At 35.8% G+C, this 16,690-nt stretch overlaps 2 protein-coding genes across 5 annotated transcripts in view; both read right to left on the bottom strand.

Moving 5' to 3' along the window:
* Nucleotides 1-15,544, bottom strand: part of LOC123873369 — a 43,075-nt gene extending 27,531 nt beyond the window's left edge. For 2 of the 4 annotated variants that reach the window (XM_045918215.1, XM_045918212.1), the window contains exons 1-3: nt 15,540-15,544; nt 870-1,144; nt 1-200 (exon numbers count right to left, since the gene is read on the bottom strand). In XM_045918215.1, coding sequence (XP_045774171.1) covers nt 1-200; nt 870-1,133 — 464 coding nt within the window. In that variant the 5' untranslated portion in view covers nt 1,134-1,144; nt 15,540-15,544. Of the gene's footprint in view, nt 201-869; nt 1,145-1,255; nt 1,320-1,379; nt 1,411-15,539 lie in introns of those variants that run through there. The other 2 variants (XM_045918214.1, XM_045918213.1) reach the window with 2 other exon arrangements.
* LOC123873372 (mitochondrial 2-oxodicarboxylate carrier) lies at nt 3,176-16,666 on the bottom strand. The gene is made up of 4 exons (XM_045918217.1): nt 16,192-16,666; nt 14,328-14,600; nt 12,385-12,566; nt 3,176-4,281 (listed from the first exon to the last, which is right to left on the bottom strand). Exons 1-4 carry the CDS (start codon nt 16,531-16,533, stop codon nt 4,149-4,151), a joined length of 930 nt encoding a protein of 309 aa, XP_045774173.1. The 5' UTR covers nt 16,534-16,666; the 3' UTR covers nt 3,176-4,148.
* Nucleotides 16,667-16,690: the final 24 nt, after the last annotated feature.

The following is a 16,690-nucleotide window of genomic DNA, read 5'->3' as shown; positions in this document are numbered from 1 at the left end:
TCAATCTGCTTTTCACTGACAACTTGAACAGGCTCAACTTTGGCAACAACGCAGTGGGCATCCTTCAAGAATGTCTCATACTGCCCGTAAAACTGTTGCTGTAGCGTGTTAGTCAGTAGATGCTGCTTGAACATGGGCACCGGAGGGAGGATGACGTGTGACGTGATTTGTAATTGCTGACTCATATCGCCTTGTAAAACCTGCAACGCAAATACATAGCCATGTAATTGAAGGGTACATACAGAAATTAAGCCCATGATTTTGATATTTTATCATTATTTTGACACAGTAGCATGAGTTGTGCTCACTGTGGGACTGCAGTACTGTGAGAGATGTTCGAGTGCCAAGACAGCTTGAACTTAATCTCTCTACTGGGTACTGAATTACCCACTTTCTTGGTCTATTTCTTCTTCTTTGTCGTAACACTTGACAGAGCGGTTGTGGTCATCATGAAGTGACGTTTTTGGGGCCAGATGTTACACGCCTCACGAGCATTCGCCACTGGTCTATTTACTAGAACTTTATTCATACTAACTTCAAAAATCGTTAGAACTATTATTTATCTACATATATAAAACAGTAGTAAGTAGTATATCAGAGAGCAGGGTTTTTAAAAGTTTGCAGAGCACAGAATCCTCAATTAGTGTCATATTTTATGTGACCCCAAACAAAATGATGATAAATAAAAGAAACCTACTGCAATTTTAACTGCTTTACAACCCAAGTTCATGTAAGTTCATAATAACTCAACAATAACTTATTATAAAGCACTCAACCTCACCTTCTGAAGTATGTAGTTTAACTGAAAGGGTAATGCAGCATTTTGAGTGAAAAGAATTAAGTTAAGCCTCTACCATTTCTGTTCATACCTGTGACTGCATCTGTGCTTGCAATGGTTGTACATTCTGTAGATGTATCTGCTGGCACGACATAACAGTTTGATTCTGCGATATCAGATGCTGGTTTTGCATTTCATGTATGTGCGATGAAACAGGTATGTGTAGGGATTCAGAGGTTATAGTCTGTTGGTAGGATAGCTTTCCTTGCGATTGCAGGGAAGGGTGGATGGACACTGATGGTGGATAAACTTGCACTATGTGAGGCAAGCTCACCGGTGCTTGCATCTGATCCATTTTATTTTGTTCTGAAACGAATTTCGTTATGACTTTTTAATAAAGAAATAGTAGTTTTTGATTATAAAATAAATTGAAATGGCAACAGACTGTTAAACCGAAGATATAGTAAGTAAAATTATCTTTGAAACTTGAGTTTAAAACATTTTCCGAATGCTAACAAGAATTTAATATCTTCATGAGGGTTTACATTGGATTATTAACTAAAACTAATTTGGAAGTAGTTATAATTTTGATTTAACTTACCTTTTAAGATGCTTTTCACAAAAAAAAACTGTTAAATGATATACTGCAATATTTACAAAATAAATATTTTATTTTGCCATAGTTCCATCTCAAAAGCAAAACAAAACAATATGGCCGATGGCGGATGATGTTATACCATAGAGTACAGACAAAACATACCAGAGTGTACATAGATGCAAAATAAAAAAAACCGTCAATATCGAATAAAAATGTTGCCAAATTAAAATAAAAAACCGGTAATAATAGAAAATGCCAATGTGTTGTACGCAAAATAAAAAGAATTTAATATAAGTAACTAGCGATTTTACTGTCCTACCTACACTTACATTTTAGCGTTGGCTTATAAAAATCTCATGCAATTATTTATCACATTATTAGCACAACAAAAATAGACGAATGTAACTAATACATTATATTCATCCATCCATACTAGGTAGTTATTATAAATGCAGACTAGCTTTTCACGGCTCAGTCAATTAAGAGATTTTAACGAAATTTGTTGCAGATGTTCGCATTCTGGGACAAGACAGGCATTATGACTCATACAGAGATAACTTGCATCCTGGAGATGAACAAAGGATACTTCTTATCCCGGTAATTAAGAGTTCTCATGGAATTTTCAAAAACCTAAATCCACGTGGACAGTCGTGGGCATCATGTAGGACAGGGGTTCCCAACCTTTTTTTGTCTACTGCCCACTTTAAGAATAAATTATTTTTTAACGCCCCCCTTTTTAAACATACTTAAAAACCGCTAAGTACTTATGACTAGCTGATGCCCGCAGCTTCGTCCGCGTGGATTGGTCAGATCCCCTGCAGCATCAGAATTGAGGAGTTGGAATCCCAAATTTTTTATGAAACAATGTCCCAAAGTTCCTCTATCGATTAAAAAAAAAAATGACGCAAATCGGTTCAGAAATCTCGGAGATTTCGGTATACATAGGTAGAAAAACACAACTCCCTATTTGAAAGTCGGTTAAAAAAGTAGCCTATGTTACGCCCTGGTCAATCCTCTACTTGTCTGTGAAAAGTCCCGTCAAAATCGGTTCAGCCGTTCCGAAGATTAGCCTTTTCAAACAGACAGACAGACAGACAGACAAAAATTTTAAAAACGTGTGATTCAGTTATGGTATCGTTTAAATAACCATATGAGGTCAATATGAGGTAGTTATTTCGAAATTACAGACAGACACTCCAATTTTATTTATTAGTATAGATTATTGAAACGCAAATTTATAGTATTCGGACAGAGTATGTTTTATCTATACTATACAATTGTTAAAACATGATTGCCCGCGGTCTTTTATATCGAACCGAGTTTGAACTATATCTTAATTAATATTAGTTGATGTTCACAAGATGTAGTCGAGAGTCGAGAGCTCAGTCGGTGTCCAAGAGTCTTCCTAGCTAGGTTGATGAAATTATAAATCGACCCCAAAGCCCTACACAATGCCCCCTTTTTTTCTGGGTCTCTTACCGCCCCCCTTTAGGCCTGCAGCGCCCACAAGGGGGCGTTATCGCCCACGTTGGGAAAGACTGATGTAGGACATAATAAATGCGTGTCTAGTGTCTATCTATGCGATAGATACCTTTTCACGGCTCAATCGCTTAACGGATTTTGGAGATAGCTTGCATCCCAGATATAACCATTAACCATAGAATACTTTTATTCCCGAAAATCGTGAAGTCTCTACGGGATTTTTGAAAAACCTAAATTGATGCGGTCAGTCATGGATATCATCTGGTTATAATTAAACAGGTTAAGTTCTTGTGTAAACTAATTATAAATAAAAAAAAACTCTCAAATACACAGTTTACAGCTGTGTTAATTTTGTAATTAGATGTATAAATGCTGTATTTATGAAAACATCAACATCAAATTAAAAATACACCATATCTATAGAAATAGTTATGTACCATTTGGATTGATAACATCGCATATAAATTAATATCAAAAATCTATCGTATCGTTATTTTGTAAAATGCATACTTATGTACCTACCCTCATACTAATAACATTATTATAATATTCAATTTGAAGAATTCAGTAGGTACCTATGTGTTGTGGTTTTTTTAATTCTTCCTTTATTTGTATTCATGTAAATTTCATCATAAAAAATATTATAATATTACAACATGAAGCCCCGTCAGGGCGTTTAAACTTCTGATTAATTGACTTGCAGTCGGAAGAGCACCTATAGTTCTATAGGTATACAATTATTTTCATTTAAAAACTTTATAAATACCTATTCGAAATATATAATACAATACTAATTATAACAACGGACAATGGGTAGTATAAAAAATATTGCTTCTTATCATTAGGTTTCTACAACTTCATCTAGGAAGGTACTAGTGATATAGGTAGGTACCTACCTAGGTACCTAGTTAGATAATTTATTAAGTCTCTCACTATTATTCATATTTCTTACTTAACAATTTCTTTACACAATTGAAACAGAAATGACCAGTGTGCAGAGTGTGCACAAAATAAGATGTTTAATATTCCTGCATTGCAAATAAAATAGTTCACGATGCTATTTTTCGACGTAACGAATCGACGTGGTGTGAAAATAAGTTTGTTAAAACGTAGGTATCACATATGCCTATTTGCTATGAGTACCTATCTGTATCTACTATGTCATATTATGACATAATTTGCAACATGTGTCTCTTAGTAAGTCTATTCTGTATACCTATCTATCTCCATTAGACATCACCCTATACCTACCTACTTAAAGATAAATTCCCTTCGTTAGTAAGAAAAATTCTAAAGGCTTGGCTTGTCTTCAAATTTTTTTTCTAGGAAGTGGTACACGTAATCATAAACCACCAGCATAATTGCACCACCTGGGCCTAATCTAAGCACTTTTGGTAGTAATCCTTTGTAAAGGGCTCGGAATCTGGAAAAGAAATTATCAAAATTAGTAGATTCAGTGGTTGCAAATACATACCTACCTGCCTATATTTCGTAATTGTACCAAACGGTTTTAAAAATAGATGTGCCAAAGATCGTTGACTTGGTAGAGACTCGAAATACACATATGGGCAAGTAAACAAGCATCGAGATGTGTTCTAAAAGAACACCACATCACTAAATTATTAAAATCCAATGACAATCAAAACAATTTCCTTATTAAGTAGGTATAACATTATCGTAGAGACAGAGATCAAATAAATGTAACCGTGTCCTTTCATGAGGATGACATAAATTAATGTGTATAACTTAATCTCAAAATAAATAAAATACAACAGTTTTAGGTAAACGAAATACCTATATTGCATACCTTTATCATGATACCTAGATACTAACAATTACTATTAGTTCGATATGGATTAAGTAATAGCCAACAAACGCGTCTACATAATCTTCAAAATTTATCATAAAATGAAATTGATAAAATTATCATTTCCAGAGCAAATTGAACGTCAGAAAGTATGTCTGTAGGTAGGTACCTGTTTTGTTTTCTGGCACAGAGCCACGCTAAATTGATAGTTTAGTCTCACATATTAAACATTTATATTTTGCAGTATTTGTGCACTAAAGTAAAATATCCCAGGAATGAAATTCATGCATCAGCTAAACTCAAAGGTTAAAATGTACCTGGATTATATTGAATTAGGTAGTTTAAAATTATATAGGTGAACATAAATAGACGAATATATTAGAAAACATTTAAAATAGAAATCACTACGCTAGGCTGACAGCTAATGTCCTTGAGATATTGTAATTTGTAGCTTGTGAGTAACTACCGTAGTCTTAGTACCTACCTATTTATTTTGGTGTCTGCCACTATATCCTTGACAAGTACCTAGTTATTATTTACCTATTCAAGTTGGGTAAATTGAAGACCTTCAAGGTGCGAAAATGTAGTAAGTAATAGGATCAGTAGGTACCTACCAATTTTCTGTACTATTTTGGCAATTTTTGACGTGACAACGTCTTATAATTCGATAGAGCCGGCTGCACGCACGAAAAAACATGACTCATGCGGCGTTACCTCGCTTTGAGGCGTTCCATGTAAGGCTTGAAGTGCAAGCGAGAGCGTGGAACGAGCGACAAAGAAGTACAATCGGCCTTTGTTGTCACGTTCAACTATCGTCAGTAAACCGACTTTATTTTTGTGTCATTCATGAATATAAAAAAATCGTAACAACGTTGACTGAGCAGGAAAGCAATTCTTAGTAAGTAGATACATACATTGTATGGTATATCACCGGGAAGACAGTTCGTAGTACATTGTACGATTAAATTACCTAGGAATATTATTTCCTTCAGATCGACATGAGCTGTCTACGTTACAAAAACAAGTAGGTATTGCTATAAAATACCTATCCTAGTTCAGTTAGTCTATCTGAATAAAATTATTGTGAAGACTGTGAGGGATAATTTTAAATTACGCAAACGCAAATATTGGCCTATTACGCCCATTCCTTAGGTATTGTAACGCCACACCGCCTCAGCCAATCGCAACGCGCCAACGCCAACCAGACTATCCGAGTCAAGCCGAGCCAAACGCCGGCCAATCATAGCCTAGCGGCCATTGAACGCCAACGCCAGCGCCATTGACAGCCGAACGCCACTCAGCAACAACTGCCGAATGCCTTCGGTGGGGATAACGCCATATAAAGCCATGCGAGCTCATTTTTAGGATTATTATTGTATCGTACGCATTATAAGCTGAAATACTGCCGGTTTGTGTAAATAAGTGTAATAAGTGTGTAATAAGTGTAATAAGTAAATAAGTGTATTAGTACCTAACAAATATATGAGAGTAATTATTAGTGTGTTCAGTGAAGTGATAAAATAAATTAGTGCGATTATACTGATTTGCTCTTTTTATTTAAACCCACTGTTTCATCTCAGAAGTGGGATTAATAAAGAAAGTTATGATGCATAATCGCGCCAATTAACGATTCGGCAAATACATGCCGGCTACTTTGTTCCTCCGCAAGAAAGAAACGAATCACCGTGTAAAAATCAAGCGACAATGAAGATCGTCCACTTCTGGGGCCCGGAAGGTCCTTAGAAGAGTTTTGAACCGGAGGTACATTCATCTGCAGCGTGCATGGTTTCTACGCCCGATGGCTACCTACCCTCAACTTCTACGCGTAATAACTGAGGTATGATCCATCCATTATTCCATTTCAAATTTTAATCCCGTTTTTAATGATATTGATGCATAGTGTAATGAGGTTGATCGTATTTTTAACCTCTACTGATGAGATGACCGTGAAAGGTTAATATTGCTAACACCCTGTTTGAGGTTATGAAATTAGTATTAGGGCACGCGGGTTATGATAGGTGGTCATTATACGCTCGCGGATAGAGTAAATGGTTTGAGTGATAGCTGAAGCTAAAAAAAAATAACTATAATTTGTGGCATATCTGACCGTCAAATAAAGGTTTAGGTTTAAAGACGTTTAATTCTCATAAAAAGTCATTTACATGAGAAAATAAAGTTTACAATATTCGCCATTTAATTAAGTACTCATTCAGCGCATTTGCTGAAGTAATTCGCATTACTCATAATGTGAGCAGCTAATTATTCAGTTTTAAATGGATTGAATGAGTGTACATTTTTTATGTATGCAGGTATTTTGTTGTACAGTTTAGCTCCTTCATAGGTAAGGGTTTTTCTGCCATAAATTGTTCTAGTTTTGGGTAAGGCAAGGTAGCTAGCTCGACGAGTTTTAGTTTTAATTTTTGTGAATGTGATATTCGTGTGTATTGTTTTATTTACAGTTTTCCTAACAAAAATACACGTGCTGTATATATATATAACTGATGAAATAAAGGCGGTAAATACTAATGCTAAAATTTCAACCAATTTATTTAGTCAACTTTTTATCGAATTAGGTAAAAACCCGCTCAACCATCCACTTTTCACGTTGCATCTCGCCGAGATACCCGCAATTTGAATTCGCAGTTTAATTCTAGAAAGCTACCGGTACGAAAAAGTTAACAAGTAATTCAATAAGTTAAATAGTAAAAAATAAAAACTCCCGACTGCTGTTTGCGCTGCATATTTTTCGGCTCTTACATTAAATCGTATAAAATCCACCACATTGATTGTTTAAAGAATTTTATGTATCCATTGACACACACGCCATCAAGACGAATGACGTATCATTATCAAAATCGGTTAAAATTGTTAAGAGGTTATAAACTGACACAAATACATACTGATTAAACGCCTAATCCCTACTTTTGCAGCAATTAATAAAAAAAAATCTAGTATATCGGATGGTAACAATAGTTCTCAGACTACCCGCAAATTTCAACCAGAAGTTTTTAAGAAACAAGCTTTGACGCTATTAGTGTTTTTATTTGCACAAGGCTCAGTCATAGTATAAGGTTCTATAAACCTTTAAGGTTATTTTTTTCGCGTCGTCAGTGATATTCCCGCTGCAGTCATACAGACAACACTGGGTACGTGTGGGGTACCTATAAATTATTTTTAAGGGTACAATAATATCATTTACGTCAGAATCGGTTGATGAACACTTTCAGTGTGCTCAAACTCAGTTTTGCATATAGCATGACGATCGCAATTTGAATGTAAAATCGAATTATTTTATGATGTTCACTTTTGAGTTTCTTGTGAAATTGATTTTCATGTGGTTATATGATTGTTATGTAATATGAATATAGATCTTCATAATTGGGGCAGACGTACTTTATGAATCGACTGGGAGCTACTTGTAGTCAAACAGTAATATTGTGCTTATCTTTCTTTTCTCGGAATTTTTGGTGAGTCCGTGAAGTGCAAACGTCATCGCCTACGATGGTCACCACTGATGCTTTGCTGTGCGCTGTGTGCCTGATGCCGAGCGCGTCACTGCGAGGCACCTCATCGTGGCGCGCTAACGATGCAGGGTTGCAGCCAATGGGTATCTATAAGCCGCCGCATTGTCGCCTATTTGGGGTCACATAAGCGCTGTTAAGCGTTTATGCTGTATGGTATGACTGTTCTTTTATTTTTACTAAAAGTTAGTGTTTATGAAGTCTGTACGTATTGTAACTTGTAGTTTAAATCACATTCTTTGAATGATTGAGAGCATAGTAAGTAGATCTTACTCACGGCTTTGGGACTGTCTAGTATAATATACAAGCCAGTGGCACAGCGTATGAGTAAATACAAATAGGTAGTGTAATGTAGGCAGAATCGGGCACTTGGAGGAAACGTAATAATAATTATTACCAGTTAGATGTCCTTATGATTTTGATAATGCTTTTGTCATTTTAGAAAAAAAGTAGTGCTTGTAGGCAGCATGTACGTTACGTACTTTTGCCAACAAGCTTTCAATCGAGTCAATTTTATCATTCTACCTTTAGATTATCGGTCCAATCATAATGTAAGTAGAAAGTTCAAGTGGCACTTTTAATTATAGCCATGATTTAGCTTTGTGCCGTTCATTGTTAGTCAGGTGGACCGAACGTACCGTAAGAATTTTCACTAAGCCGACTAGACTGACATTTTACATAATATCTTGAGTTCAGTTGGTGTTAGTATGCCTGCCTGGTTATGTAGCTTACATAGTAGGGAATAGGAATGGAATAGAAAACTGTTATTTAACTGATGATCCTGTATTACCTAAATTCAATCGTGAACTGTTTTCGGAATTACATAGATGCCGAAGTGAAGACAGTAGCCAAGTCTTACTTTCTGCAGCCAAGTCTTACTTTCTGCAGCCAAGTCTTACTTTCTGCAGCCAAGTCTTACTTTCTGCAGCCAAGTTTTACTTTCGGTAGCCAAGTTTTACTTTCGGTAGCCAAGTTTTACTTTCGGTAGCCAAGTTTTACTTTCGGTAGCCAAGTTTTACTTTCGGTAGCCAAGTTTTACTTTCGGTAGCCAAGTTTTACTTTCGGTAGCCAAGTTTTACTTTCGGTAGCCAAGTTTTACTTTCGGTAGCCAAGTTTTACTTTCGGTAGCCAAGTTTTACTTTCGGTAGCCAAGTTTTACTTTCGGTAGCCAAGTTTTACTTTCGATAGCCAAGTTTTACTTTCGGTAGCCAATTTTTACTTTCGAAAGCCAAGTTTTACTTTCGATAGGAGTACTTTCATCTCGTTGCTCGTTGAGAGATCTCCCTGCAAGGATTTAAGTGAGATTCCTTTTCAAGTCAGAGTAATAGCATTCACAGCTTCACGAGAAGCTATTCACTTCCTTTCTACAAGCCAGTCTGTTGACGGTTTTTCTTTCAAAAATGTCTCTAAAGTAAAACGTGGAAAAATAGTACAACTGAAAAACGATAATAATTTATAAATTAAATAATGTTCTTTTGTTTCGTCTTGGTTTTAAAGTAGATAAGATTGCAGTTTAGATCACAGACCAATAGCATTGGATTAGAATTTTGTAGAATTCATACTGACCACATTTTGTAAAACCATTTTGTAAGACAGCGAAAGGATATCGCTCATCAGTAGTATAGGTACAATTTGATTATTACAGATGCTTTTGCAAAATTTGTTACTAGCCGAAAACGATCAGTTTCGTAGAATATTATACATAATTTGGCTTATTTGAACATCCTAGCAAACTTATAAAGTGACTATAAGAATGCTTTTACTAGTAGACATTTTAGAGTTTTCGAGTGTCGACTGATTAATAGTTAGGTATGTTTTGACCTCCATGATACTACCACGAGCCAAGTGCCTAGTCAAGCCAAGCCAAGCACTAACCAGACCATGTTAAACGCGTTGTGCCACAGGCCCTAGCGAGACTGCGAATAAAATGATTGGACAAACTGCTTACTTGATATTATTTGGACTACTGACAATACTCTCAAAGAATGTGCTATCCATAATTTGGTATTTACCTAGGTCACGATGCCATGTTGCTATTAATTTCAATTAGTAAACTCGGGGAGGTTATGCGTAACAAGGCAAATGCTCGGTAAAGGATAGCAAGCGATAGGATAAAGCTAACTAGATAATGTAACTGACAAAATTAATATTTCATTTACCTAATTATAACAAAGGAATTTAGTTATTTAGTGGCAAGTTCCCACAAGCATTGCGACAAAAGTAAACACTGATAGCATTTACTCAGGTTCATTTTCGTAACCAAGCTGGTAGGCATTAAGAGAACCCGCAGTGTTAAGGGATTTCGAGGCTACAAAGGTTGTACATGCCTGAGCAGACTCTTTAAAGCCATATCACAGCGCCTACGGTTCTTATATCCAACAGTGCTAACTGTTCCGATAAATAACTTGAAACCGAAGACCTTATTGAGCTATTGCCTACCAGAAAGCTAACCAAGCATTTTCCCATTGCGGGAGCAATTCATTGTTTCAGGACGGCCGAATGTAACGCCACACCGCCTCAGCCAATCGCAACGCGCCAACGCCAACCAGACTATCCGAGTCAAGCCGAGCCAAACGCCGGCCAATCATAGCCTAGCGGCCATTGAACGCCAACGCCAGCGCCATTGACAGCCGAACGCCACTCAGCAACAACTGCCGAATGCCTTCGGTGGGGATAACGCCATATAAAGCCATGCGAGCTCATTTTTAGGATTATTATTGTATCGTACGCATTATAAGCTGAAATACTGCCGGTTTGTGTAAATAAGTGTAATAAGTGTGTAATAAGTGTAATAAGTAAATAAGTGTATTAGTACCTAACAAATATATGAGAGTAATTATTAGTGTGTTCAGTGAAGTGATAAAATAAATTAGTGCGATTATACTGATTTGCTCTTTTTATTTAAACCCACTGTTTCAGTATATTATTATTCTATAATTATATTATTAATTAGTAGTATAGTAGGTAGGTATAAGAAACTACTTATCACCTTGGTTACGAAATCACCTTCACATTATGATAGCTACCTACCAAGTTTAATTCAGTCCAATGACACTTAAGTACAATGAACTCGGAAAATAAGCCAACACAAAGAAAGACGTTCAAGGTTTCACATATTATGAAGGTAGGTATTTCATATTTAGATCAACACTAATAAAGAAGTATCAGATGAAGAAACTAAAGCCGAGACGTGCGATGGTTTCACGATAATAATTAACGAGCAATTACTAGACTTGTGTTCTTATTAATTAATGTTACTTGGGTAGGTACCTACCTAATTATAATAGAGACGTTTTCGTATAACCCACTGACATAAATATCATCCATACCTATTATAAAAAATCTATACATATAATAAAATTGTAGAAAAGTGGTGTCTGTACAATGGAAATATATAAAAGTAGCAGGGGTTGTTATTATATCGATGCCGAACCCGAAATTGTAATTTTTTTTTGTCTGTTTGTCTGTGTGTTTGTGCACACTAATATCAGAAACGGCTTATTCGATTTAGATACGGTTTTCACTAATATATTGTAATAATAAGCTTCACTTAACATTTAGTGTTTATTTCATGTCAATCGGTTCATAAATAAAAAAGTTATGTCAATTTAAAGAATCACGGCGAACATTTTTAACGTACAGAGTACGTAATACACGCCTCGCGCCTGTCCGAAAAGTCACTATTCCACGCAAATAAAGTCGCGGGCACAGCTAGTTTGTAATATGGATGCTACCTATTAAATGTGAAAGTGCTAGTTTGTCCTTCAACCTCGAAACAATGGAACAACGGATCAACTTGTTTTTTATACAGATATAATTAAAAAGCTTGTACCAAATCCCATGAAATGTTATCCCAGAAAATCATTAAGGTCACACCATTGAACTATAATACTAAGTTCAGTGGTTCCCACGGGATTTTCGAAAACTGAAATCCACGTGGTTGAAGTTGCAAGCATTATCTTACCATCACACTTCACACTAATATTATAAAGGCGAAAGTTTGTGTGTATGTGTGTGTGTATGTTTGTTACTCCTTTACGCAAAAACTAGTGGACGGATTGGGCTGAGAATGAACATAGGTTATACCCTGGATTAGCACATAGGAAAATCAAAGAGTTCCCACGGGATTTTTCCACGCGAATGAAGTCGCGGGCATCAGCTAGTATTATATAATCAAGAGTTTGTGGTTTGCACTCACCCTTCTTCCTTATAGACTAATATTATCGCTCCCGTCGTTGAACTGTATTTAATGATACCCGGTGTCGGTTGAGGTCCCTGTATGCGGCTCTTAGCAACATCGAATGGGATGTTTACGCAAGAACCAAGGACGCCCGACATAAACCCGAGGGTGACTTTTCGACCAAACTCTAAAAGAGGATCCTGTAAAAACAAAAATAATAATTTTTATACGATCAAATCAAAATTGCTTTCTATCTTAATTATATCAGAATTAGGATAATATAGCACTTCCGTTATCATTCTTTTTTAGTTTTTCGTATAGTTGATATGCATTTATTAAGTGTGCCTGAATATAACAACAATTATTCTGTAACGATTGTGTCAGGTCTAGTAAATTATGGAAGTTGTCGCAAATTAAACATTGTTTTTAACCCCCGACCAAAAAAGAGGGGTGTTATAAGTTTGACGTGTGTATCTGTGTATCTGTCTGTGGCATCGTAGCTCCAAAACTAATGAACCGATTTTAATTTAGTTTCTTTTGTTTGAAAGGTGGCCTGATCGAGAGTGTTCTTAGCTATAATCCAAGAAAATCCGTTTAGCCGTTTGAAAGTAATCAGCTCTTTTCTAGTTACTGTAACCTTCATTTGTCGGGGGTGTTATAAATTTTTAATTTACACTTGTTAGTTTTTCGTATAGTTAATATGCATTTATTAAGTGTGCCTGAATATAACAACAATTCTGTAATCATGTAGTCTGTCAGATCTAGTAAATTATGGAAGTTGTCGCAAATTAAACACTGTTTTCATCTACTTTCCTTACTCCTACTTATGCTCCGTGTGCTTTATTTGTAAGCATCACATTAAAGAAAATTTATAGTGTGAATATTATGCAAATAGTTGAAGGTTATCACTAACAATGACAGACAATGAGTCAGCACTATTACTGTGGCTACAACGAGATTGCATATCTCTAATATGAACACTTTAGTTACGTACATATACCTAAATTGTTGTTGCAGATTTGCTCAGTCTCCCTCGTATCCACTTGTGCTTATAATGTTCCTCAATTTATCCTTATCGGAAATCGATGGATCCATCGATTTCCAAATTTTACGACATAATCAAAATATGAGTGTTTAATGCATTCAAATATTAGGAATAGGAAAGTATCTATATATTAAACTGTTACAGGTACCTACTTGAAAATTACGTTTTACAAAGATCTTATATACCTACTTACTTAAGTACAACTATTTTTTACAAAATCTATTAAAAAATTATTTTAAAAATGGGTTGAATCAAAAAATATTTTCAACTACGATGTTACAATATGACGGAAAATTCTTCCTATTTGTTTGAAAGTATTATTAGGTATAAGTACCTATTACCTACTATCAGTAGGTATTTTTTGCTTACAAATGTTTTAGCAATAATAAAGTTTTCTATCTATCTACCTATCTATTTTAATATTATGTGTTTAAGAAGTCATGTGCTGATAAGCGCGAGAGCAAAACTTATCATTGTATCTGTTAACTGATAAAATTTATAACGATAAATAAGTAAACAATAATGAGATTAGGTATTTACTGTTTAAAATAGAGCAGAATCCGTTGGAACTTGGATATTATAACAATAAATCGTTTATAATGATAGGTACCTAAAGGATCGATCGATCGATCGAGATTAAATCATCTTTTTTTAAATTTAAAGATGTTATTCAAAAAAGAATAAGAATGAATAAAAAGTCTTTCATCTAATCTGTAACAGTAAGTGATAAGATTATTAATATTTGTACGCAGCTTACATTCTCGAAATATTATAAAACTGTAATAGCTATCACCAAAATAGCTATTTATGTTGTACTTACTGGTAAGACCCTGTACAAAGAAATGAGATAGGTACTTACACATTGATATATCATTATATACATAGTTAATAGTACTTATAATGTCTGTTCACATACCTCATATTCAGGAAAATATCCCTTACAACTGTGGTAAAATCCAAAGTAAACCATGTTGAAAATGCCATTCCTGGCTATAGTCGCTGTAAGTCCTTTGTTTAGTCCCCTGAAGCCTAGTCCACTTTCACGGACTATTTGCCGGGTTACAGACCACGTGCTCGGGACTTGAGCTGCCAAAGCTTTATTTGATTGGAGGGTCACCTTGACCACTTCAAAAGGATTAACTAAAATTGCTTCTGTGATACCCGCTCCGAGCCCAGCCAGCGCAAATGTCTGCAAATAAAATCACACTAATATTATAAAGGCGAAAGTTTGTGTGTATGTGTGTGTATGTTTGTTACTCCTTCACGCAAAAACTACTAGATGGATTTGGCTGAAATTTGGAATGGAGATAGAAATATCCTGGATTAGCGCATAGGCTACTTTTTATCCCGGAAAATCAAAGAGCTCCCACGGGATTTCGAAAAACCTAAATCCACGCGGGCGAAGTCGCGGGCATCGGCTAGTACGGATATAAAAACTCGGACTGAATTCGGATGTTGCTTATGCCCGAATCTGATCTCTTGATCCAAATCCAAGCTATTCAGTGGACATCTTTGACCTATCTACGTCATATGTCTGATTTGAAACCGAGGCACATCCGAGATATTCTCACGGATGACGAACAGAACTCGGATGACGGAAGTCGGGATCTAGTGCGTAAGCTACCATACAAATAGTTCTATGACTACTTCGTATTATTCGTATTTTCATGGACTCAGATCAGATGAGTGCGTAACCGCCCTTAGTGAACTATCTGCGTTGTTACCTGGTAGTAACTGGTAAATGTTTGTGTAGTCTAAGATGGAAACGGGCTACCCTGAAGGACATATTTGGCAGCTTTTACTGAACCCATACCCCTTAACAACTTAAATAGAACATAGCGTTCTAAAGTTGTTAAGGGGTATGGGCCAGGAAGGTCATCTAAAAACCGACGTCATACCGGTAATTTAGTAAAATAGGTAATTACAATATGCAATGATGCAAATTATACACCCGGCTGAGTTCGTTGTGGGCTCTTCTCAGGCTTGGGCGCGTTTGGAACCCTCGTAGCTTTAGTTTTAAGTTAACGTAATTAATTTTCACCAATACACTATTGTGTAACAATCAGAAAGCGTACAATTGTACTAACCCAATTTGAATAAATGACCTTGAATTTGACTAGCTGCCTACCTTTTAAAGTTTCGTTAACTAAGCAAATATCATGACCGCCAATATTTTCACCTGTTATCAGCTTAGATAAAGTGCCATAATATAAATAACGAGTTTTATTTAATCGCCTTGAACAACTAAGTAGATAATATCTACCTACTTTTTGAAACCTGTTGATGAATAATAAAATAACAAATAATCATTGTAATATGTAACATCGTCTTATGTAGGTGTTTTTTTATTAATAAAATAGCGACCAAACGAGCAAGCAGGTCACCTGATGTTAAGTGATTACCACCGCCCATGAACATTTGCAGATTTGTTGCTGGCATTTCAGGAATTTGTTGGTCCGCCTCTTGAATGAATAATCCTATAAATTATTATCCATAACTTGAACTGTACCTGCATGTTTAGGTTCTTACATTTTTTTTAAGCAACAAGTACCTAGCTAATGTTCAGCATGCATTGCAATGCCTCTTTTAATTTTCGGCTCTCGCACCACTTGTTGTATGTTGGTGGTGCTTACCATACCAGAAATTCTTACGCAAGTGCCAACAAGAAATGTACAAAGTTCCAGCTCAATCGGATAAACTCAAATGGATGAAAGCTCAGAATATAAACAAACACATAAAGAGGATTGTTAGTAAGTAATTAAATAATTTTGAAATCTTACTAAAGGAGTGGGTGTACTGGAACCGAACATAAATAACTTTTTATACTGTTCAAAAGTCAGAAATTTCACTGCACGTTTTGGAGTTTCCGCTAAAATTGGCGGCAGAATTCCTTTCCAAAATGAGGTCACTCCTTCGTATCGGTACATTTTTTTCATACAGTCAATAATTCCATTATAATAGTGAGGATCTGAACTTTTCAATGATGATTTTGTAGCTTGCAATTGTAATCGCGTTTTTACGAGATCCAGAGGATGCATGATGCAGACTTCTATGAATCCCGCACTTCCACCAGCTCCGACTTGCATTGCGGCTTGTTTCAAAAGCTTTTCTATGTCAGGCATTGTGAATGTGTTATAAACAATGCAAATACATATATCAATAAAAATAGTTACACAATAATACTGTTACGGCACTCATTCCGCAATAAGCGCGCGACACATACTGCTAGGTTTATTTTAAAAATATACAAAATTGCGCCTTCAGCTTTCTGTCACATTC

This window comes from Maniola jurtina, chromosome 16 (genome assembly GCF_905333055.1).
Source record: "Maniola jurtina chromosome 16, ilManJurt1.1, whole genome shotgun sequence".
Taxonomy (NCBI): Eukaryota; Metazoa; Arthropoda; class Insecta; order Lepidoptera; family Nymphalidae; genus Maniola; species Maniola jurtina.
The sequence above is the reverse complement of the archived record's forward strand: the minus strand, read 5'-3'. Positions and strand labels throughout refer to the sequence as shown.